The sequence below is a fragment of the Mugil cephalus genome, chromosome 3 (assembly GCF_022458985.1).
Source record: "Mugil cephalus isolate CIBA_MC_2020 chromosome 3, CIBA_Mcephalus_1.1, whole genome shotgun sequence".
Classification (NCBI taxonomy): Eukaryota; Metazoa; Chordata; class Actinopteri; order Mugiliformes; family Mugilidae; genus Mugil; species Mugil cephalus.
Window position 1 is genome coordinate 11,007,468 of NC_061772.1, and position 23,798 is coordinate 11,031,265.

General features: G+C 44.0%; 3 protein-coding genes across 4 annotated transcripts; all 3 read left to right on the plus strand.

The window, feature by feature from the left end:
- Nucleotides 1-227: 227 nt before the first annotated feature.
- Nucleotides 228-11,094, plus strand: abcb10 (ATP-binding cassette, sub-family B (MDR/TAP), member 10). Of its 2 annotated transcripts, XR_007112478.1 has the most exons (15): nt 228-1,210; nt 1,850-2,056; nt 2,642-2,844; nt 4,707-4,841; nt 5,026-5,172; nt 5,620-5,755; nt 5,881-5,976; nt 6,403-6,612; nt 6,716-6,795; nt 6,917-7,097; nt 7,732-7,775; nt 7,960-7,994; nt 8,196-8,254; nt 8,346-8,594; nt 8,702-11,094. XR_007112478.1 is itself a non-coding variant. In XM_047581253.1 (14 exons), exons 1-14 carry the CDS (start codon nt 775-777, stop codon nt 8,537-8,539), a joined length of 2,163 nt encoding a protein of 720 aa, XP_047437209.1. In that variant the 5' UTR covers nt 228-774; the 3' UTR covers nt 8,540-11,094. The 2 variants fall into 2 exon arrangements, 1 of the variants encoding a protein (XP_047437209.1); XM_047581253.1 differs by having other exon boundaries at nt 8,346-11,094.
- A 3,824-nt stretch (nt 11,095-14,918) lies between these two features.
- On the plus strand, nt 14,919-18,974 carry acta1b (actin alpha 1, skeletal muscle b). The gene is made up of 7 exons (XM_047580174.1): nt 14,919-15,085; nt 15,998-16,134; nt 16,633-16,957; nt 17,318-17,479; nt 17,836-18,027; nt 18,145-18,326; nt 18,484-18,974. The coding sequence occupies exons 2-7, from the start codon at nt 16,006-16,008 to the stop codon at nt 18,625-18,627; spliced, it is 1,134 nt and encodes a 377-aa protein (XP_047436130.1). The 5' UTR covers nt 14,919-15,085; nt 15,998-16,005; the 3' UTR covers nt 18,628-18,974.
- A 1,741-nt stretch (nt 18,975-20,715) lies between these two features.
- Nucleotides 20,716-23,484, plus strand: ccsapb (centriole, cilia and spindle-associated protein b). The gene is made up of 5 exons (XM_047579826.1): nt 20,716-20,792; nt 21,016-21,389; nt 21,485-21,583; nt 21,788-22,008; nt 22,085-23,484. The coding sequence occupies exons 1-5, from the start codon at nt 20,731-20,733 to the stop codon at nt 22,265-22,267; spliced, it is 939 nt and encodes a 312-aa protein (XP_047435782.1). The 5' UTR covers nt 20,716-20,730; the 3' UTR covers nt 22,268-23,484.
- Nucleotides 23,485-23,798: the final 314 nt, after the last annotated feature.

Below are 23,798 nucleotides of genomic sequence, written 5' to 3' on the forward strand. Positions count from 1 at the left end.
CAAATATACATTTGTTTTCTTTGTGTAAGCAAATTTAAATATATATATATATATATATATATATATATATATATATATATATATATATATATATATATATATATATATATATATATATATATATATATATTAATTCATTCAAAACGTTCAAGCCAGGTGAAACCTTTATGAGTGAGAGCTACTGGTCTGGGTTTGTTTGGTTATGTCTGGGGAAAGTTTCCTTATGTCATCAGCCATTGAATTCCTTGTCGGGAAGGAACGAGCTATCGTGTGAAGTACACGGGAACGAAACCAGGGTCACCTTTCACGTTTCAATCACTTCAGCGCCTTTTCTTTTAATTTTGTTTTACTTCTCAGTGCGGGTTGGGTGTGGGTAGGTGTTGGGCAGCTTGCGTTTTCACTTCATCCTCCTGCCAAACAAATATTTAGCGGCAGATGACAGTGACAGGCAGAGGCAGGGTGTCGGTGGCACTTCAACGATAAGAGATAAACGGGGCTAAAGACGGCTGTCAGGCGCAGATAAAACGCACATTAACGGTAAAAACTCGACAATGTAGCGACAACAAGCTGCACAGCTGGACGGCTATGGTTACGGTGTGTTGACCCACCATCTGGGACGCTAAAATGTCTTTACTAGTGGACTAGTTCAACAAGAAACACGACAACGCTGCCAGCTACTGAATCGGACGGACCGACAAGGAAATACTGGGATTTTAAAAGAAACTTTTTTTGTTTTTGTTTTATTTATTAAGTCAGTAGCTAACTGCACGCAGGATGCGGCTTTTAAACCCAGTGTTGAACTGCACACACAGAGTCCATCTAACCAAACTGAGGCTGACCCAGCCCAGGGTGTCGTGGCTGGAGTACCGGGCGACTCTCTCGGCGTCCCTCCGGAGGAAGAGACAGTCGACCGGGGTACCGTCCTCCGTCCATGCGACACCGGCCTTCCCTCTCTGCTCACCCCGGCCCTTCGCGACCGTCCTGCCCTGCAGACCTCTCACTGGTCTGTCGGTACTCTCCTCACACACTCCGACGGGCCGGACGATCACCCACACACCTGTTGCCTTTGCCAGCTCTTCAGCAGCCTCCACTACCACACCAGCCAAGACCCAGCTGGACTCAGAGAGAGAGCAGACCCCGACCACCGTCCCTCTGCAGGATGTTAAAAGGATCATGACACTCGCTCACCCGGAGAGATGGAGACTGGCAGGTACAGTTTGTGTAAACGGAGGGAACTTTCTATCCACTAAACATCCCCATCACCACCACAGACTCGTCTTATTTAGGTGCTTCACTGACAGATGAAGTGACGCATTGTAACTGATAATGGTTCATTTGTCGCACACTCAGTTAAAGCTTGCACATCTTCACTGGACTGAAAAGTGTCGCCTCTTGTCAGTGCAGAGAAGTTTAGGACGTAATGGTGTGCCAGTGTTGCACCTCGTCTTTCTGCATCATCTCTTCCCAATGAACAAATAATAATAATAATAATTTAAAATGCATTTTTTTTGTCTGCTTCTTACAGCTGATCTCATATTAAACTACTGAATTACTTCCTGTTTTTCCCCAAGCAGAGGTTTTCAGTGTTTTATGTGATTTTCACAAAACCTCCTCTTTCAAAACTCCCACATCATGAAGACTCTGTAGAGTCTTTTACGAACTAGAGGCATATATTTAGTGAAACTGTTCAATCTCTGTTAAAGTAATTTTCGGGTTTGAAAAGCTGCCGTGGGTGTGGCTCCAATAGCCCCTTCCACTTTCAAAGATAAGACCCAGCATATGTTTTCCACAATAATTCATTTTTTACGTTAGGATTCTAATCTCCTTTCTTCTCCTTTGCCCTCCCCAGCGGCTGTGGGCTTCCTCACTGTGTCCAGTGCAGTAACCATGTCAGCTCCCTTCCTCCTGGGCAAAGTGATTGACACCATCTACACCACGGGCACGGACACAGAGACCATGACGGCCTCCCTCACGTCCTTGTGCATCATGCTGACGGGAGTGTTTCTGTGCGGAGGAGCAGCCAATGCTGCCAGAGTCTACCTCATGCAAATCTCAGGTGAGTTGCGGGTGGATTTAATTCTGCAGGGAAGCACAAAGAAAGCTGGTACATAATCAGGTAAATGGTCATAAAACAGGTGGGACAGTACATGAACTCACTGACGTCTGAAACCTGAAATCCACACATATCTCTTTTTCTGTTCAGCAAAGTAAAGCACGAGGTGAGGGGACTGGCCCTCCTCTGTTCAAAGGTTAACAAAATTCACCTGGCAGCGACTCTTAAGCCATTAGACTATTGTGTTATATCTGTTTGTTCCTGTACAATTTGTGGTTTTGTGGAAAGGTACATGCTGTAATTATTTCTTGTCAGCAGTCGTCTAGGCGCTGAGACTTCCGGCAGCTGGTTGCCTGGCAGTTGTTCTTTTGGTATACAGATTAAACACATGAGATATAATGTGTTTTTATCATAAACAATAGAAGTGTTGGAAGGCATATCTCTCAAAATGTTTGGTACATCAGTCATACCTTATCATAGCATTTGACGTGTGCTTTTGTAAACAAGCTTTGTAACTTCATTAAATGACTCTTAAATTCTAACTTATCGCTTTCACACTTCTGCCCCTATGACATCGTCTCTCCTCAGGTCAGCAGATTGTTCGTAATCTCCGGGCCTCGATCTTTTCCTCCATCCTCAGACAGGAAGTGGCATTTTTTGACAAGAACAGAACTGGCGAGCTCATCAACCGGCTCTCCGCTGATTCTGCCGTGGTGGGCCGCTCCATCACAGACAACCTGGCGGACGGGCTGAGGGCCGTGGCCCAGGCAGCTGCTGGTGTCAGCATGATGGTGAGTACGTCCCTGTGCTGCTGAGGAGTCTGCTGTGGTCGCCGAGGGCAGGTCTGGTGTTGGTTAGCCACCGAAATAATGACGTGTCTGTTGTTCTGGGCACAACATCAATGTGGTTCTGTTGTCAGTTTGAAATCCAAAAGCTTAAAAAAGGCACCTGGACTGTTAGAGATTTTTCAGAAGACGTTTCATCTCATCCAAGTAGCTTCTTCATTTCTAACTGGTGGGAAGTTGAGGTTTGAATAGGAAACTCTGTAGGTAAAACCCACCAGAGACTTGACACGACTTGCTTCTGTAAACGACCAGAAACTAATACCCATTAAGTCGCCTTGATACTTACCTGTCATTGAGGGCGGACTGGTTGTCCCTGGCTTCTTTCCCTGTGAATGGTGCTCTGTTATCAGTCAGAGGCTCCAGTCTCAAGATGTAAATGAGTTTGAAACTTCTTGGGGACAGAAGTTAGGACTGTATTGTAAATTTGAAGGCAATTGATGTAAATGGATTCAAGCAACAAGTCAAGCAAGTTTTTGTCGGGTTACAGAGTTTCCTATTTACACCTCAACTTCCCACCTGTCCCTTAGAACTGAAGAAGCTACTCGGATGAGCAGCGAAACATCCTCTAAAAAAAACTACAAATCCAGTTGCTTTTTTTAAACGCTTTCTGGATATATCATTACCTGGATGACTGAGAAACCTCACAGACATTATCAGATTGACTTTTAACAAGGATCAGTGATAAATGTCATCTCAGATCTCAAATGCCGCATATAAAATCCTCCTGTATGTAACTGATAGATTTACCTGCTTGTCATACTTTAGCCTTTTGTTTGTTTGTTTTTCTCACTACGAGGAAGTAGTTAACATTTTCTCGACATATTTTGTCTGCATCTTTCTATTATGTGCTGCCTGTGTGTGACCTGAGAGTTTCCTTTCCTCTTTATAGATTGCTGAAAAACAGGTTTACCAAAATACTTTTTATCGGTACGAGGAAATGGATTTGTAAGTTTTAGTAAAGGAGGCCACACCTTGGTCCAAACCATTACTGTTCACTGTGAGTCACAGGTTATTGAAGTGATCCTGAGAGAGTTTACTGAGCTGTTAATCAAAATGATTCTCATGTGACCATGTCCTGTTGCCATGTTTCCGAAGCAATAAAGTCATCTTCTTTTAATTATAATTAACTATAAAACTGGATTTTTTTTCTGGTTCCATCATTGATAAGCTCATAAGTAATTCTAACATCAGTCTATAAGGTTACTGTAATCAGGAGTTTAATTGGCCAATCCATAATGTCTTAACACCAAGGGAGAGATTGTGTGACATTTATGCAGCAGCAGCACCTTCATGAATCATTTCAATCTTCCAATGTGTCACTTTGATCTTAATTGCGACTATAACAACGTAAATACGTTGATGGAAAGCAAACAGATGAACGGCCGCACACAGATTTCTACACAATGTCTACAGTGAAAGAGCAAAGGGGTCATGATCCAAATGAATCCACCGTCTCACATTTTTTTTTCCAATCAGAGCTTATTGTGTTATTAAACAGACACATCATTTTATTTGGGTTTGGCTTTTGCTTTTCATATGTTGTATTGTTGTTTTACGGATTTTCAGGCAGTGGTGCCGTCCTGCACTTAATCTTCCTTTGTGACTGTTCCAATGTTCAGTTTATGTGAGAAATAATAGCATGATAAAAATAATTACAGAATACATAATTTGCATGATTTCACTTGTGTCTGACTCTGACTCTCAAATGGACACATTTCCTTTGAACCTCCTCTGTTCCACACATCTGCCCCATCCTCTCCTCCTTCTGCCTGAACTCATATTCACTGACGTTTCCTCTCCTCTTTCAGTTTTACGTCTCCCCAAGCCTAGCGAGCTTTGTGTTGCTGATTGTTCCTCCTATGGCTGCCCTTGCCGTCGTCTACGGCAGATACCTTCGCTCCATCTCCAAACGCACACAGGACGCACTCGCACAAGCCACACAGGTACACCCGCCGACTGGAGTAGATGCTGAGATGTACTACGTGATGTCCATTTTTAGTGTTAATGTAGCTCTCTCTTGAAACTACGTTTCAGCCATTCTGTCCTTCATTTTTGTGTACTTTTATTTAAATGTCGTGCTTCTACTTAACTTTATTTGCTTGTTGGTGTTGGTGTGTGTGTGTGTAGTTGGCAGAGGAGCGAATCAGCAACATGAGGACGGTTCGGGCTTTTGGTAAAGAGCTGTCGGAAGTCAGCGCGTATGAAGAGAAGACGGATCAGGTCCTCAACCTGGCCAAGAAGGAGGCTGTGATCCGAGCTGGCTTCTTTGGAATCGTAAGTGAGCGTGTGCGCTTTCTGGCAATGGTGCAAACCTAATTCACAGTTGGCAAATACGGACGTTGCACACGGGGTTCTGCTTTTTGCCATCAAGCTTCAGGTTTCTCACAATAACCGCAGCACCAGACGTAACAAGACGTCTCACTATAAAATCCGGGAGAGAAAATATTCAAACACAACACGATGCTTGTCTGTTAGCTTAAGATATTATTTTATATCAGAAGTCACACAACGTATCTGAAAGACCTTTCTCTGTGATACAGAATTCAGTCAGCATCACTCTGATACTGTCCAAACAGACATAGTCGTATGAACATATAGTCTCCTGTCTGAGCGGCTCCAGATAGGTTGTAATCAGTGTAATTAGTGCTGTGTCAGGGAGTAGCAGCGATGCCAGATGTTGTAGTAACTGAATAACATTGTGTGCGTATGTGTGCGTTTCAGACCGGCCTCAGTGGTAACATCATGATCCTGTCGGTGCTCTACAAAGGAGGCCTCCTGATGGCCAGCCAGCACATGACAGTGGGGGAGCTCTCATCGTTCCTCATGTACACCTTCTGGGTGGGCATCAGCATTGCAGGTAAAACACACACACACACACACATCCAACTAATGAATTCCCGTTGTATGTGCAGTTTACTTCTGTGCATGCTGTTTTGTGTGTGTGGTTGCTAACGGCGTAGTGCTCTACTGTGTCGTGTGCAGGTCTCAGTTCATTCTACTCTGAGCTGATGAAGGGGTTTGGAGCAGGATCTAGGCTGTGGGAGCTGCTGGACAGGAAGCCTGAACTCCCTCTGAATGGTCAGTACACACACACACACACACACACACACACACACACACACACACACACAGATTTTGTGTTTAAGTGTTTGTGAGGACATAATCCCTTCCCTAGCCCCTTCACTTAACCACAAAACCAAACTGTAATCGTTACACTAAAAGCAGAACTTAGCACGTTTTAACTCCCAGAAGCCGTGGGGCCCAGCTGAACCCCACAACGTTAGTATTGCATAAAAACGGAGTCCCAGTTGTCTTTCTATATTCACTGTTAGATGTGTTTATTAGAAACATTTAAATACTTACAGATTGTTTAAAATGTGACAGTTGTGTTTGCTATTATCAAATCGAAGTGAACAAAAAGGGTCAGATCAACCATGTTTATGCTGCACAATAAATAAATAAATGAGAGTTGCAGTAAGTATGTCTTCCTCTGCTCCTCCTCAGAAGGCCAAATCATTCCTCCAGCCCATCTCAAAGGCCAGCTACAGTTCTCTGACGTCTCCTTTGCCTACCCGACACGCAAGGAGTCTCCCATTTTCCAGAAACTCAATCTCCTGGTTCCGGCCGGTACCATCATGGCTGTGGTGGGGTCCAGTGGGTCGGGGAAATCCACTCTGGTCTCACTGCTGCTCAGGCTGTACGACCCCGACGCTGGTGAGCACGAGCTTGTTCTGTCCCACACAGACAATAGACTCCTGATCAGTTACAAAACAAATGATTAAGATTACGTCAAATGCCAGTTATTTTTCTTTTCCAGGTATCATCACTATCGATGGTCATGACATCAGGGACCTCAATCCCTACTGGCTCAGGAGTCACATTGGAACCGTCAGCCAGGTGATAAATCAATGTTTAACCTGTTTTGATGCAACACATTCGGTTTGGCGTCGGCACACGATGTGAAGATCGACTCTGTCTTTGTCTCACTCCTCCTCTGCTTCTCTCACCTCTCTCCCAGGAGCCAGTGCTGTTTTCTTGTTCTATCAGAGACAACATCGCCTACGGTGTAGTGGACCAAGATGCTGTGACCACAGAGGACATCTACAGGGCAGCCAAAGTGGCCAACGCCTATGATTTCATCCAGGCGTTTCCCATGGGCTTTGACACTGTGGTGGGGGAGAAGGGAGTGCTGCTGTCAGGTGAGGAACCTACACAACAAACGATGACAACAACACCTGCTTCACAACAGTCAAAGTTAACACAGAAGTGCCCAACTTTAGTGTGAAAAGGTGCCCAACCTGTTACTAAAAAGGCTCTCGCCCCTTCAGGACAGCCGTATGAGAGGTGAATTGTTATATAACAGGGTTTGTCCATCGCTGTATACGCTGCATGTTTGTACAGGTTTCACCTGATTAACAGTAAATTGGGGACAACAGCGGCTCAGACTCTGAATTTCCCTCGACGCACATAACCCGAAAACAACTGCCAGCACTCAGCTGCCTGCTGCTCCAAGCGTGTACACATGGATTAAACCTAAAATAGAAAATATTCTTCTTTTATATTACTACGGCTGATTAAACATTCAAAAGTAAATGTGGAAATAGTGTTATCTTCTTATGTTCATTGTTGGAATTCTTTGATCACGCGGCTTTTCATCAGATCTGCTGCCATAAACAGACTTTAAACTTGCCAGCATGAGCTGATAGGTGCATTTGTCATTTGTATTTATAGCCAATAGTCAATAAAATAATATTTATAATAGTAATAATATAAGCTTTGTTCATACAACACTATCTACGTGTGTAAATGGTTAACTGTGTGTTTGTTTCTCAGGGGGTCAGAAGCAGAGGATAGCCATAGCCAGAGCTCTGCTCAAGGTAAATACCACAGCACGGTTATTGAAAACCCACCAGAATAACAATGGTACAGGCCATAGGACACTACGTCTTCATATCAGTCCATCCGCCGTGTTTCTAAAGTGATTAGTGGAACAAGCTTCTTCACTTTTTCTCTGAAACCTGAATTAATACCTCGAACACCATTTGTGTTTCCTTTCCACAGAATCCTAAGATCTTGCTTTTAGACGAGGCGACCAGGTGAGAATTAAACAATGGACCAAATCACAACTACTTAACATTCATTTCACCGTGTTGACCTTTTGGCCAGTGTTTACTCATCTCGACAGCGTTTTAGATAAACTGTGACGCAGTCTTTAAAACATTGTTTCAATTGTGATGGCTGGAGACGCATAATGTTGCGCTGGTGAAGAAAATCCTAACCTGTCATGTTTGTTTTAGTGCACTGGACTCAGAGAACGAGTTCCTCGTCCAGGAGGCTTTGGAGCGTCTGATGGAAGGTACGTCTTTTCTGCCTCGCGTCAAATGTATAAACTGTAATCGAGAAAACATTCGGCACTGCTCCTTCTGACCTTCTCACCCGACCAACAGGGAGGACAGTTGTGGTCATCGCTCACCGCCTGTCCACCATCAAGAACGCAGACGCCGTGGCCGTGCTGAACCAGCAGCGTGTAGCCGAGTGCGGCCAGCCCACGGAGCTGCTTGCAAACAGGCAAGGACTGTTCAGGAAACTGATGGAGAAACAGGCCTTTCTGCAGGAAGAACAGCAGCGAGCGCTCAACTGACGGGACGGGGAGCACAGATACGTGGATGAGGAAGAGGGAGAAATCACAAGATGAGGTTGGTTTATGAAAAAAAACGCTCCCGATAAAAGCTGAAGGAAAGCAGAACTTTGAACTCCAGAGAATGAGGAAGTAAACACGGAGCAATTCTCTTTAATTCTGCAGCCTTCCTTTCTTCCACATCACTGACAAGACAACAACACGTAGCCTCACAAGAACGGAAACAGGGATGAGTTCACAGAAACAGTTTGAAAACATCTCATTCTACATTAAAAAAAAAAAAAAAAGAAGAAGAAGCCAGGACACAACGCTGACAGAGAAAAGAAGACAATCACTCTACGCACTGATTGAAGTGTCGCTGCTGTAGTTTTAATGAAAAGCCCAAATCTTTTTCGAGCTCACGAGAGAAACATACTGAATGTAAAAGACGAGATGACATCCTGTTTCAGTCTCAGCCGTGTCACACTTTATTTCTCCACTCTGTGATTTTCTCAGTGAAACCAGATAAGGTTCAGTATGATGTTGATGTGTTATTCTGCGGCACTGCTCATATTTCTTTATGTAGTTGTGTCGTGTTGAGACTTGAAGCTCACAGGCAGAGCCTTTTACTGTCTAAACAAATGGAAGCAGCTATTTGTGACGTTAACACTGTGTCGTAAAACAGGACTGAACACTATTCTGATTAACGTATGCACATTCGTCATAGCGGTAGTCCAGGGAATTACAATCGGTGCTTCATATCTCAGAAAACACAGTTGATTTTAACAATATTCAACATTTGATAATAGGCATGTTAATAGTATATTCCATTTTACACACCAAATTAGGCCTTTTAAGATATAGTTAGAATTAAGACATGCAACATGTCAATAATATTCTGGTTTTAGGAGCTGCTTTTAAACTTGGATATCAACTGTTTTAAACTGATATCACCACCAGCCTTATCCAGGTGGTTGAGGGAGTATTCAGTTTTCATTAGCCGTGCAAACAGTTTTAATTTTTGGAACAACTGTAACGAAAAAAACAAAACAAAAAAGAGTATTTTGTGTACGTGAACCTCGCTGATGAATAATGTTTGAAGTGGAGTTGTTTTGCATGAGCCTTTACATGCTTCACCCACTCTAGGAATTGAACAGACAGCTGTGAAATTTAACAACTTTGCCGTCATCACACACATCACAAGAACAATCTGAACAATCCGGTATGTGAATGACAAAAAGTTACTCACAAATCTCACTCTCTCACCTTCACGCAGTAAAAAAAACAAAAAAAAAAACAACATTACCGACTGAACATGTCGTCCACTGCTGCCTGCGCGCTGTTTATACCTTTTCACGTCACTTCCTTTTTTCAATGACCGTCTCTTCCGTGCTCCGCGCACCGCTCTGTGTTTACAGGACGTGCACTTGGCCGGCCTTCGTTCCTGTGTAAACACCTTTCAGACCATGTACATGTTAGCTGCAGAGCCGTTAAGCTGGCTAAATATTATAGCTGGCGTGGAGGGCCTGCCTAAGAGGGAATGATCCTCCTCAGTAAATATTTGCCTTGTAAATGGCCTCTTCACTGCTCAGTGAAGGTCGAGATCGGACCGTTTCAGAGAGGATTCGGTTTCTTTTCGTGCCAAACGGCTTGAATTCTCCACGATCGAGTCCGTTTGTAGCCGTGGTGCTGAGATGGACACTGGAAATGACTCAAGGGCAAACATTCTGTGGTTATCTTGCTCCGATCTGTTTGGTGGAGCCTGTATCTAAGGATTTGTCCCGTGGATCAAACACGCAGATACTTGGAAATGATAACTCATTAAGACTAATTGGTCTTTGTGCAAACACTATCACAGTAAACGTTCAGACGTGGTTTGAAAGGTGGCGGGGTAACATTTTACCACTGAAATGAGAAGAATGCAAACATTTTCATTTTGAAGGCAGTGACTGACAAAAGCTCTTAAATCGGTGGATTATGGCTCATGAGAGACATTTGTATGATCAGCGAAGAGAGAAATGAATCCAGCATTGATCAGCAAGTGGCCTCATCATACTGTCTGGTTTCTGGATGTGTATTTTTAGAGAGATGTATTTATTCATAACAGTGTGTACACTGTAGAGCAGAAGAATTAGAGAGCCGCCCTTTATGTTAATGAACGTCTTCATCACAGGTTCATCGTGGAATAAGTTTTAGTCGGACCTTGTCAGATATTGTCTTCTCATCCAGATACATGTTTCACTTCACATGACGCCCTGGAGTTGGCCTGTGCGAGCGTCTCGTTTTGTGCGGAGTAACACTGCCAAATCACCTCTACGAAAAGTAAACGGAAAGAAGATAAGATTATTTTTGCTCGCCGCTTCATTTCACATGGGATTGAAGTAAATGTTGAAAGTATTTATAATGGATCCATGTGCTAACACAGGTCACCGCTGGGTGTTTATTTTTTTTTTCTAGCCTGTATGTGATGAGATATAAATATGATCTACATGAAAGATTTTAATAATGTTTGTGTTTGATAAATTATTACACTTGTATGTAAAAAAACAATGAATAAAGTGAAATATTAATAGCTTTTATTTGTGGGAAGATTTTTTTTTCCAAACCCTTTAATTCTTTTGAAGGGCTTGAAATAGTTTTTTCTATTATGTGACCTCCTCGTCTCAGAGCCAGTCACACTGATGGAGCGATGTCTCACAAGCTGTTGTTACTCTGTGCAGTGTGCCAGATTCTCAGTAGGTGGCGCTGCTGCTTCACAGACTGAGCTGTTTCCAGGCTCTGGAGGGGCTCGCTGCAGGTTGGTGGGATCATACCAAAATAAAACTTCCTAGTAATGTTATGAGTAATGTGTATTCAGCTGTCGGTAGGTTGCGTTGACAGCGTCGTGAGCTCCTCTGCAAATAGACTCTGGTGGCGCACACGCTGGACGAGGCCAGGCAGCGGGCGGATGGAGTCACTGAAACAGTTTCTTATACCTGAGTTAAGGCTCTGGTCAAGATCAAATGTCTATACGCCATGTATTTGATGCGAAAAGTTATTTAAGTTATACATATTTTTTTCAAAATGTCCAGTTTCTTAACAGACCAAAAGACTTGATGTGCTCCTTTAGAGCTTCGACCTCTCTGTAATTTGTAATAATGAACTAATGCCTCTTAAGTGCCCTGCTCCTTGAAACAAGGCGGTGGGTTCGCTCTCGCAGCAGAGCCATCACTCGTGCTCATGCAGCAGACCAGGTGCTGCTCAGCCATGTGCAAGTTTCCAATTCCAAGGCCCATGTGCCGCAGCTGCCGTTGCCTCTCTCTGCAGCTCCACCGGGCTATTTGAGGAACTACAGAAAAGCTTTTTCTGACCATTCCCGACCTTACGCAACAATTTTCAAACTCCTGAGTCACCGGAAAAAAATAAAGAGCATAAGAATACAATATGTTACCTTGCCCAAAAATGGGTAAATAAATTAATTTTAAATAATATGGCCATGGTTGGAGAGCTTGTTGAAGAATCTGAGAATGACTACGTGGAAAGAAGAAAAGATAATGTACAATAAATTGACCTGTCAACATTGAGATCTGTTCCCTGGCTTTGCCTCTGTAGCATCCCATCATCTCTTATGTTTCCTGCCAGCCATCACACACACACACAAACTCTACTGTTTACAAAGGGATATACTGTGTCTTGCTTGTTCTCATCCACAGCCATCCTCAGTCATCCTACACTGAAACAACATCGATAGTCGACTAATTGAAATGTCTCCAGCTAGATGTCCTCTCTGATCCCTCGTTAAAAAAAAAAAAAAAGAAACTCTACTGTACACATGCCGTGCGGGCTGCCACACTTTAAAAGGTAGGACACTCGTGTACGGCAAGAGTATTGGTTCCAGCCATTGAATGCCAGAGCTTGTGCTATTCTTACACTTTCTCTGACACTCGCCCTCTCTCTGCTTTCATTAGAGTCCTTTATTAAACTGTGTAATAAAGTGGAAATCTGGCTGAACGTGGAGCTAAAAAAAAAAAAAAAATCAGTTTTGTTTCTACCTTTCCTCTTTGAGAAGTCACTGGTTAAAATCATAACATTCAATCGTAATGGTCCTCGCCATGTCTGTGCTACAACTACATTTCAAAACACTAAAAAAAAAAAAAAAAAAGAAGAATCTTCTTTTCCCAGAGTCTCTGTCTGTCTTCAGCTGGCCTGGTCACACATCTTCTGACGAGCTAAACTCCTGTCTTCTGCCACCTGCTCTGCACACACACCCTGAGCTCACCTCCCTCTTCCTCCTCCCCCTTCCCCGGCCAGACGCTCGACTCTCCTCCTCCTCTTCCTCCACAGCCCCTCTGACCTCCCCTCACCTCCTCCCTCTCTCCCTCACTCCCCAACAACTGCCAGCCCATTTACATTTTAGGTGTTTTGCAGGCCCAGGGATCCAAAGTGGCTCACAACAAGTGCATAAAAGTAGCTCAACCTTGCTGTGCAGCCCCTCCACTCTAGCCCCCTCCCACACACACACACACACACACACACACACACACACTCATACTCACATTCCCTAATACACACTCTCACTACTTTCAGCCCACACCAGAGGAGGCTTTCCAGACATTTTATGATATCTAAAAATGTTTCCTAACATATTAATAAACAAAATCAAAAAATCAAAAATCAAAAAAATAAAAGAAAATAATATATGTTTGCTGCTGTTAATGTTGCATTCCAAGTTCAGGAACAATACTGTATAATAATACTGAATACTGCAGGTTCTTTCAGTGTCGTTAAACGCAAACTAATCAAAAATCCTCTCTTCCAAAGATCTGTTTTGGAACATGTAGTGAGTTTGTCATATCCACACACTGCAAAAACAGCATTACTAGAAAGAAGCAAAACATTCAAATCACCTTATATTAAGAAAAAAATGGGTTAAGCTCATTTTGCTTGACAAAAAAAGCTTAAAATGACCACAAAGTTCTCGTCTCTGAACAAATTATAAGGTGTTTTTCTTTGATACAAGGGTTGTTTTTGCCTTCTTGAAATTCTTTTTTTGCAGCCTCTGAGTCTGTATTTTACTTAAAAAGGATCTAGGAAAATATTTCTCTGTTCACACAGGGATCCAGGGATTTTTACATGATGATATAAGAGCACAGTGTGGGGCTGTAAATGAAGAAACTGTTTCGAAAGACAACCAGCCATGAAAAGCTTCATCATTTTTGTTGTTTACTGTCCTCGCAGCATGTGTCGCTCTCAGCGTGGTTCCTCCAGTTGTCTCCAGGTGTCAGTAGGGTTGTCACACCTCTTAGCGGTTTGTGTCTTTCTCCTGTGTTTAATTGGCTAAACATACCGCTATAATATAATGTACAGTGTAATTTTCTCCACACTTATGTTCCTCTGTCGTTCCTCTCTTACTTCGAGTCTATTAGAGCCACCTTGGCCCTGCGTTTGGGCTCTCATGCCGCGACATACATGTGCATGCATGTACACACATTCTCCATTTGTCAGACACACACATGCACCAGCTCCCTCCCCTCCATTAGAGTTATAATTAATCCAACTGCTCCAGTGACAGAGCAGAGTAGCCCCTGCAGATAAGGTTTCAGCTGTTGGCTGTTTGAACTCAAGACATATCTGTGTGACTGTTGAGCCATGTGGTCTGCAGAATGGCAGATTTTGAATGCAATTAATGGCTAAAGTGCACTGTTGAGAGCGTGGAGTGTGCAGTACGGCACAATGAACGGAAGTGGTTCCAATTTACACTCTATCAATGCTGAGATCGTCTGTGCACACTCATCAATATTTATTGAGTGACATGTGCTTATAATCAGTACGGATGCAAAAAGTCCCACCCACCCATGACTTTATATAGGGATCAATTTTATGCAATTAATTGTCACTCCTTCAAATTTTATTACTGATTACTGATGACTGGAATGGAGCACATGTTCAAATGTTTATACACAGAACGTCCACCCTCAGCTTTTATTAATGGATCTTGAGTTGTCTTGTATGAACACCTATAATGAGTATTGGACTCTTAATTGGCACTTTGAATTGTCAGACTCGTTAAGGTCTTGGCTCTCACCACGGCCTAAATCTGTTCAGATGAGGGAAGCATTTTCCCATTTTAAGGCTGGAAGAGGCCTACTAGCAGCAAATCTATAACCCTGCTTGGTAGCAACTGGCGTCCCCCCCCCTAGAAACCCCCCAGTGGCCCGCGCGCTCCTTATACGGCCCTCGAGGTGGGACCGCGGGGCTCGATGGGAGGTCAAAGCGACAGTTCCATATATGGCGCGCGCTCTCTCCTCGCCGAGGGCGCGCAGCGTCACTTCGGGTCCCCCTCTGAAACCTGTTGGATGGAGATCCCTCCTTCCCCACGAGGCGCGCCTCCTTGCTGCACCCCCACCCACTCCTCAACCTCGACTTGTCAGCATCCTAATATGGCAGAGGGCCGGGATGGGGGCCAGCGCTGAGGTTTGTGAATGGTGGAGGATGAGTATAAAAGCTGGACGGACAGCAGAAAGGACTGTAGCTGGTTCAGCAGCAGCACTGGTTGGGTCGTTCTCCCCGAGCCGCAGACACTCTCCTAAGGTAAGACCCTGGTAGTATATGCCAACCCTGAAGCCACTCATCCAGGTTGGGACTCTAGGCTGGGCCTTAACCAAAGGACCACTGAAGCATCTTTTTGAGAAAAAGTTAGGGAGAAACAGGAGGACTAGGACGGGATGCCCCTCAAGGCTACTCTACTATGAAGGACAGGCTAAGCTGTAGGGGAGACCTGAAGAAGAATTATTGGTAGTTGAAGCCAGTAGACTGGATGGAGTCAAAGAAGTAGAGTACAGGACGAGACAGATCATACGCCTCAGATCTGGAAAATGTAAATAGATGGAAAAAACAGACTGATCGATTAATTGATTGACTGATTGATTGATCAGGTTCTGCACTTACAGAGTTGTAACTAAAATAAATCCCGGCAATCAGAAACGCTAGAAAAGTTTACATGAGAAAGGATAATGAGAAAAAAAGAGCACTTAAGGTTTAGTTCACTTTAAACGCGCTATAGATCCTTGATTTCGTTTAAATTGTACGATAGGTTTAAACTGTTCAAAAATAAATAAATAAATAAAAATGAGAACTTAGTCAAGTCTCACCAAATTCCAACAGATATCCGTAGACTGGTTTCACGTAAGTTACTTCTGTTTAGGTTTTATAGGTTTGACAGGTTTTATAATGGCTTATGCGTCATGCGTAATCGCCTGGTGGCACTGTGGCATTGACACATTTAGCGCGAGCTGTGAAACTGAACATTTTCATGCTCCAGTAAATATTAATTTAAATTATTTTAGTGTTTTAAGGCTCAAAACTAAGATACCTGGTATAGGTGTACAGAAAACTTAACAGTGGCCTGAAATTCAGTTTGGAATGTATTTCTGTCACATATACAGCTGTTTTCTCAGTTGATTTGGTGAACTGATGGCTTTTTTCCCCCCTCCTCTCTTACAGAAGCCAACATGTGTGACGACGATGAGACTACCGCCCTTGTGTGCGACAACGGCTCCGGCCTTGTGAAGGCTGGCTTCGCCGGAGACGATGCCCCCAGGGCTGTCTTCCCCTCCATCGTCGGCCGCCCCCGTCACCAGGTACACAGCGAAGAGAATTCTCTAATAGGTTAAACTTTAAGAAAACAATAGAAGCCAGCCGCCAAAAGTCAATTTATTCTACAAAATAGATGAAAATATCTGGTTGAACTATTTAGAAAGTACAAATTAAACATCTTTAAATTATTTTGGCAATGGGGTCAGCTACAGTGACTGAACTGTTCAGATAGTATTTATCATTTTAGTGTGAATATTTAGTTATTTTTGTGCTGCTATCATCAGCGTGGAATGATGTATCCGGAGCCATGTAATTTTGGCTCCGCCTTTGCCTATTTGAGACTAAATTAGTCACACGTGAATGGACACTGTCACAGTACAGTCTGTTTCGGTGACCCACGCTGTTATTTGGCACATTTACGCAATGGACACAATGCCTGTACAAAGACTTTAATCTGGGCAGAAAAAGGTCATATCTCTGTATGGATTATGTGCCGTCCTCGGCTAACCTTTCCTTTATCTCGCCTTCTCCTTCCCCTTCAGGGTGTCATGGTCGGTATGGGTCAGAAGGACTCCTACGTCGGCGACGAGGCCCAGAGCAAGAGAGGTATCCTGACTCTGAAGTATCCCATTGAGCACGGTATCATCACCAACTGGGACGACATGGAGAAGATCTGGCATCACACCTTCTACAATGAGCTGAGAGTGGCCCCCGAGGAGCACCCCACCCTGCTCACTGAGGCCCCCCTGAACCCCAAGGCCAACAGAGAGAAGATGACCCAGATCATGTTTGAGACCTTCAACGTCCCCGCCATGTATGTCGCCATCCAGGCTGTGCTGTCCCTGTACGCTTCCGGCCGTACCACCGGTAAGAATAACAACTACAAACAGCTGTCACTCTTAAACATACCAAACATATACATATGACATATAGACAATAGAAAAGTATATAATTGACATTTCTAATGGTTAAAAATTAGACAAAAAATAAAAGACACATTGCTAACAGAGCTATAGTGGAGCGTGTTCCCTTTTGGAGACATTTTACGCACCGGTTTTACGCACAGTCGATTAGCATTTCTGGGACTGTTTATTCAAGTTTATAGACCGTATAGTTCAAAATTGTTAGTCCAACCACCGTAGCCACAGTTTTACACACACAAGTGAAAAGTTTAAAGATGTTTTACTCTCCCGGACTTTACTAAATCCCCTCCTTACCTCTCTTCAGGTATTGTGCTGGATGCTGGTGATGGTGTGACCCACAACGTCCCAGTCTATGAGGGTTACGCCCTGCCCCACGCCATCATGCGTCTGGACCTGGCTGGTCGCGATCTGACCGACTACCTGATGAAGATCCTGACTGAGCGTGGCTACTCCTTCGTGACCACCGGTGAGGAACTCAGCATATTCTAATAACAAAGGGAAAGAAAGAAAATAATTGTTCTCTTGAGACTTTTCAAAATTATCAACATCAGCTAAAATAAGACCATTCAGTTTACGCACTCTGTAAGAGCAGACGTGCACGAAAAGTTTTCGAAAGATCTGCGTGTACCTTACATCTGGTACTACTGAAAATTATGCATACAGATTTAAACGGTTAAATACATCAACACTGTCAATGCAAATTAGTTAATACCAAGTATCTTTTGTAGTCCGTGTCTCTAAATGGCTTTTGTTAAGACGAAAGTATCGTGTATATGTACTTGTGCACTTCGAACGAAAACTCATCAAATTGTCCCCCCACAGCCGAGCGTGAGATCGTGCGCGACATCAAGGAGAAGCTGTGCTACGTGGCCCTGGACTTCGAGAATGAGATGGCTACCGCTGCCTCCTCCTCTTCCCTGGAGAAGAGCTACGAGCTTCCCGACGGTCAGGTCATCACCATCGGTAACGAGAGGTTCCGTTGCCCCGAGACCCTCTTCCAGCCTTCCTTCATCGGTACTTAAAACGATTACTTTCTTTGCTCAAAAATCACTTAATTGTCTCAAAATACCAGTATCAGACATGTGGACCCTTGTCTCTTCTCGCTTCTCACTTCTCATCTCATCTGAACAGGTATGGAGTCTGCTGGCATTCATGAGACTGCCTACAACAGCATCATGAAGTGCGACATTGACATCCGTAAGGATCTGTACGCCAACAATGTGCTCTCCGGCGGTACCACCATGTACCCTGGTATTGCTGACCGTATGCAGAAGGAGATCACTGCTCTGGCCCCCAGCACCATGAAGATCAAGGTACTTGAAACTTAAATATAGGAACTAAAAACAACACACTTTAAGAAGTAACTGACATACTGTCCGCATAAACTCACAATTACGCACACGATTCGCAGAACACTTGTTCGTTATTGGCACATTACTTATCCGCCCTCTCCTCCTCCTCCCCCTCTAGATCATTGCTCCCCCCGAGAGGAAGTACTCCGTCTGGATCGGTGGCTCCATCCTGGCTTCCCTGTCCACCTTCCAGCAGATGTGGATCTCCAAGCAGGAGTACGACGAGGCAGGCCCCAGCATTGTCCACAGGAAGTGCTTCTAAATCCCCAATCGTCTTCTTCTCCAGCTTCTCCATCATATTCACCATCAGCTATCTGGAGATCAATCAAGGAGGAAGATCAACCTCGGCGACACAGCAACACTCTGCTGTCAATGGACTGTCTGTCTGCGCTGTTGACATTTATATGCATGTTTTATAATTTTAAAATGTGCATATTTTATAGCTGTCTGTTGTATGTGTTGCACGGAGAAAGGCTGTGAAAACACCACTGAACCATGCATCCACCAAAAAAACTTTAATAAAAAAAAATAACAACAACATGTTGCCCAACACATGTGAATGTAAGTGTATATACATATTGATAATTTATTAAAGTCCATTATTTGGTATATTTGCCACTGGCCTTGTTCTTCTGGGGAAGGGTATAGTGGGAGGGACACGGTAAAACTTAAAAGGAGGTGTGGGGGGATCCCATTTAAGAGGTATCCTGCAAAAAGGAAACCAATTAAAAAATGTCATGTCAAAATGGCCGGGCAGTAGCTTAACAATTCGAGCAGGAATCGGGGAAGTACTGAGAAAATTAAAAATAGACCTAATAGCAAACCATGAGCAACTTAACTGACACACAATTAGCACCGACGCTGGGATGATGACTCTGGCCCATCAGCAACAGTTGACTGGGGGGGCTGATAGGTTAAAGAGGTTATAGGCGACGCCTTCAACCCTCGACAGTCGGAGTTTGACTTGCCAGGAATGCGCACGGGCAGCAGCAGCGGCAGCTCCACTTTAGACCGAGCGGATCAGTAGCACTGGACACCTGACACCGGCTCTGAATCCTGTTGAGCTGCCTGCCCTGTGCGACCATAAGCGCTTCGCCTTCCCCCAGACCATCTTTAGACAAAACCAGACCCCGTGTACAGAGGGGCATCTCCGCAGCCCTACCTTATATGCATAGCAGCTCACCAGGTTATCTGGGTGTGGGTTTAGGTCTTGGCTAAAAGTACAAAGGAGAGAACACGGGGCGCGGCTGAGGACGCACGCACCATTTTAGATACATCCCACTGACACACAGTGAAGCCAAACATTTAAGTCCTTTTCTTTCACATTAACATTTTTGGAACCATTAGCGAGTAATTACTATAGCATCATCTACCCTAATTTAACAAGTTACTAGTTGGTCCCAGAGAAGTGATATTATTAGGTTTTACGCGATTCTGTGCATAATTTCTAAAGACAATAAAACAGTTTGACCTTTACCATCAGATAAAAAACCATTATCAGCCTAATGTTTGGTAGTCACCCTGGCTGCATTCCTGTCATCCCTGACCGGGCCACCTGTTGCGGGTGTGTTTGGCTTTTTAAAGACGTCTTCGGGGCGGGCGGAGCTAAACTCAGAGACGCAGCCTGTGCATGATTACAGCAGCAGCAGCAGCGCCGCGAACGCCATCTGCCCTGCCCGCTTCCGTGAAATCCGACCCCAGAGTAAGTATACTTACTGTACACAAAATTAGACTCTTGACGCTCTGAAATTCTCCTGTCGGGCTGTGCGCTGTTGTTGTCTGGAGTCGGTGGGGTCGTCAGCGAGATTTAAAGCTGCGTTGAGCTGCAGGCTACGTGCAGGCGCTGACAGGAGATAATCGGTGCTCCATATTAAATTGTGATTAACACACAGCTACTTGACACACTCGTCGTGGGAAAGCGAGCCTAATATAAAGCAACGGGCAATTAAATAAGCAGCACACCGACATTGTTTTATAACGTCATGACGTAAATTAGAGAGTTCTGCTTTATGTGCGCTCATTTTACAGGACATAGAATAATGTCAGCGGACACGGACACAGGAACACGTTGTATCATTAAAACCAGATCATACGTGAATAAAATATGTGAATTAATTATATAAGCGTCAGCGTTTATTACACACTGTTATCGTGGCTAACCTTTCATTTGGAGCAGTCAACAGGGGTTCAGATAGTCACAGCCAATCAGAGGACGAGGACGTAGTTACGTCATCGCGTTCAGGAAATTTCTCCAGCTGACGTTGTAACGATTGCTCCAGGTGTCCGGCTATGCCGTGGTTTTACAGGGAAACACACCGAGTTAGATTAAAGAGCACACGGCGAATGTTTAAATTTCCACGAGAAAATGTATTTTTATTCTTTTTTTCCCCCTCCGGACTTAAATGGCGACCTAACCCCGGGTAGGAGGTACGAGTAGGCGGGTTCCTCATGAGGAGGAGGGGGCGTCTTTCTCTGCTCTGCTATTGGCTTCAGCGCCTCCACGTTATGGTTTAAATGTCTGGCGGTGTTTCCAAACAAGGGGCTGCGTGGCTGCGTTGTTTACGCTTGTGACGCTGTCTACGACACCGTAGATAATTCATAAACCGTTATTCATAGTTTTTTTTTTTTTTTTTTTGGTTTCTGACTTCAGCTCAAAGACCCTCTCGATCGAGAAGATGGTGACGAAGAGGATCCGCTCGGAGTACATGAAGAAATTCAAGGATCCCAAATGGGACACTTACGCTAAATGTTACGAGGAGATGCTCAAGTACAGGCTGACCCGCAGACTGCTGGAGCACACACACAACCCCTGGTTCTGGAGCGGCTCCGACAGTGATTCGGACTCCGGGGGAAGGAGCCCCACTCCTCCCAGCAAGAACCAGGTAGGGGCCGAGGGCAGCAATGAGGCGGAGGGGGCCAGGACGGACAGACAGCCGCAGACCAGGGGCTCAGGGCCTGTACCCAGGCTTCCTCTTCAGGAGGAGCAGGAGGAGGATGTCTCTGCTGAACAAGCTGCAGTCCAAGGTAACTATGAGTGATAAAAAAAGGACTGTAAAGTACTTTGAGATGCATGCATGGCCCTCTACTGTATCATATGTATGATGCTGTTCATTTTTCAGTCTCTCAGCCTGATGGGGCCGGGGAGGCTAGCGTACAACAGGAGGAGGGAGAGGAGCAGAGAGCCGGCAGTAGAGGTGGTAGACACAGAGGAGACCAAGGTGATTCAGAGTAGAAATCTAGTTAAAATATAGTGTGCACCTGACATATGTCAGCCCTGAAGTTGCGCTAAATTGCCTGTATTTGTGTATTTGGACAGTAATAAAAAACATAATTACTCTAGATGCTTTCTGATGAATGGCTTTTTATCCCTCCTTCCAATCTTGTCTTTACCGATTCGACCCCTTTGTATTTTTTATTTGTAGAGAAAGTCCCTGCAGGATCACGACCACCGTCGAGTAAACCCCCCAAATCCAGAAGTCAAGCATGGCGCTCCCAGCGGGTCAGGCCTGCCCCATCACGACAGCCCAAGGAGGACATGAAGGAGGGCAGACACCCTTTTGCTCTGTACGGCTCAGGGGAGAAGGATGCGAACATCGCAAGCAGGAAGACGCACAATGTCGGCCCTGTGGCGTCGACTAATGAGGTAATCTTTCGTTCTGTAGATCTGTAGACACAGGAGTATCCGGACAACTTGAATGTCGTCCTTTAAATCCCTGTAGATCCACGAGTCGGCCCTGCGCGCTAAGACCAGGCGGGAGGTGGAGCGACAGATCCAGACCCAGCGAACCGCGCGCCGGAGGACCAAGTCCGCTGAGGTGGATAAGGCCAGAACTGTGGTTCAGCCAGAGTTCAACCCCTGGCTCACTGAGTATATGCGCTGCTTCTCTGCTCGTTCCCGATAACAGGAGCGCACAACAAAAACAGATACACCAGAATGACGACAATGCAGAAATGAAGCCATTACTGCCTCTCATCGCAGATGTTTAAACACCTACAGTGTGTTCAAACACGCGCATGAATGGACACAGAGTCTCCTAAATGTACACCACTCTCACATTCAGGATTCAAATGGATAAAACCTTGAATTCACTATGTGGCTTACTCCCCGAGATGCGGACTGTCAGGTTTTTATATATCACTCAATTTTAAGGTGTACAGTACAATACAAAACACTTGACGTGGGAGGAGGCAGTCTTTTGTAGTAAATGAACACATCTGTCAAGTACAGATGTTTAAATGAGCGTTAAGTGGCCACAGTGTGTCTGACAGCCATATTTTGATGGAGTCCCTTTAAACACACCCAGCTGTAGATGTTTTTTATACAGGAATATCAAACCACAACGGACTCACAGCTGTAATGAAGCCTCATGGCAGCAAATCTGGATAAATGAACAAACAATCAAACACATTGTTTGTATTTCAACAAAATGTGCTCATCTATGTGGCTCATGATGTACAGTAATGGTTTGTTGTTTTCATTTCTTCTGCTGGGAACAAATATTGACCCTCATATACTCATAAATACCGCGTGTTAAATGGTTTTATAGGCTAATCTTTTAGTGATTCACTGGTGTGAACTTTCGTGTTTGTGTACCGCTCGATAGATTGATCGAGGCTTTAGATAGCGAATCACTCTGTGCTGACAGTAAAACTCACACCTGTTGTGTTGTGGCAGTTGCATTTCCTCACGGGCTCATGAACATTTGACGTGTTGTCGACTAAAAAAGGTTTTCTAATCAGCAGAAATGTTGGGATTCAATCAACCTGGTGCTAACATGGTATTTGAAAGCCACAGTGTTTATGTTACGCAGCCTGTGGTCATTCTTATCAGAAAGAAAATGTGATATTGAAAAAGAGACACATGATTTAGATTCTTATTACAGTTTTGATCGTTGGGGCCAAAAATTCTTCCTATGTATTGTTTATGAATAGGCTTCAGAGCCAGAGGTAGAAATGTAACAATAAGTTGACGCCTAAATGACCTCTAGTTAGAAATGTTTAGCACATGTTGCTAATTTACTGTTCAGTTGTGACCAAATCCAGCAGCACTTTGAAATCAGGGATAGAGGTAATTTGTTTTTTTGAGTGTATTAAACATCAGACAATATTTAAATTCTCTTGCACAGATCCCACTACTAGGATCCTCACTGTGCCATAAACCCCCCTTTTTTGTAAACTATTGTTATTGGTGTGAATATTTTACAGAAGGAAAAAGACGAGAGTGTAGGAATCCTGTGCTTTACATTTATATTTAACATGTTTTTCAACTTTGAGTTCAGTATTACACTTTTTTTTTTCAGTGATTCGTTTTCAGTGGTATTACGTTACAGTGCTGTATAGTTTAGTGCAATATTATGAAAATTTAAAAACTGCATTTGAGCCAGCATAGGTTTTTTGTTTGTTTGTTTGTTTTGTTTTATTTTATGTGTGGTG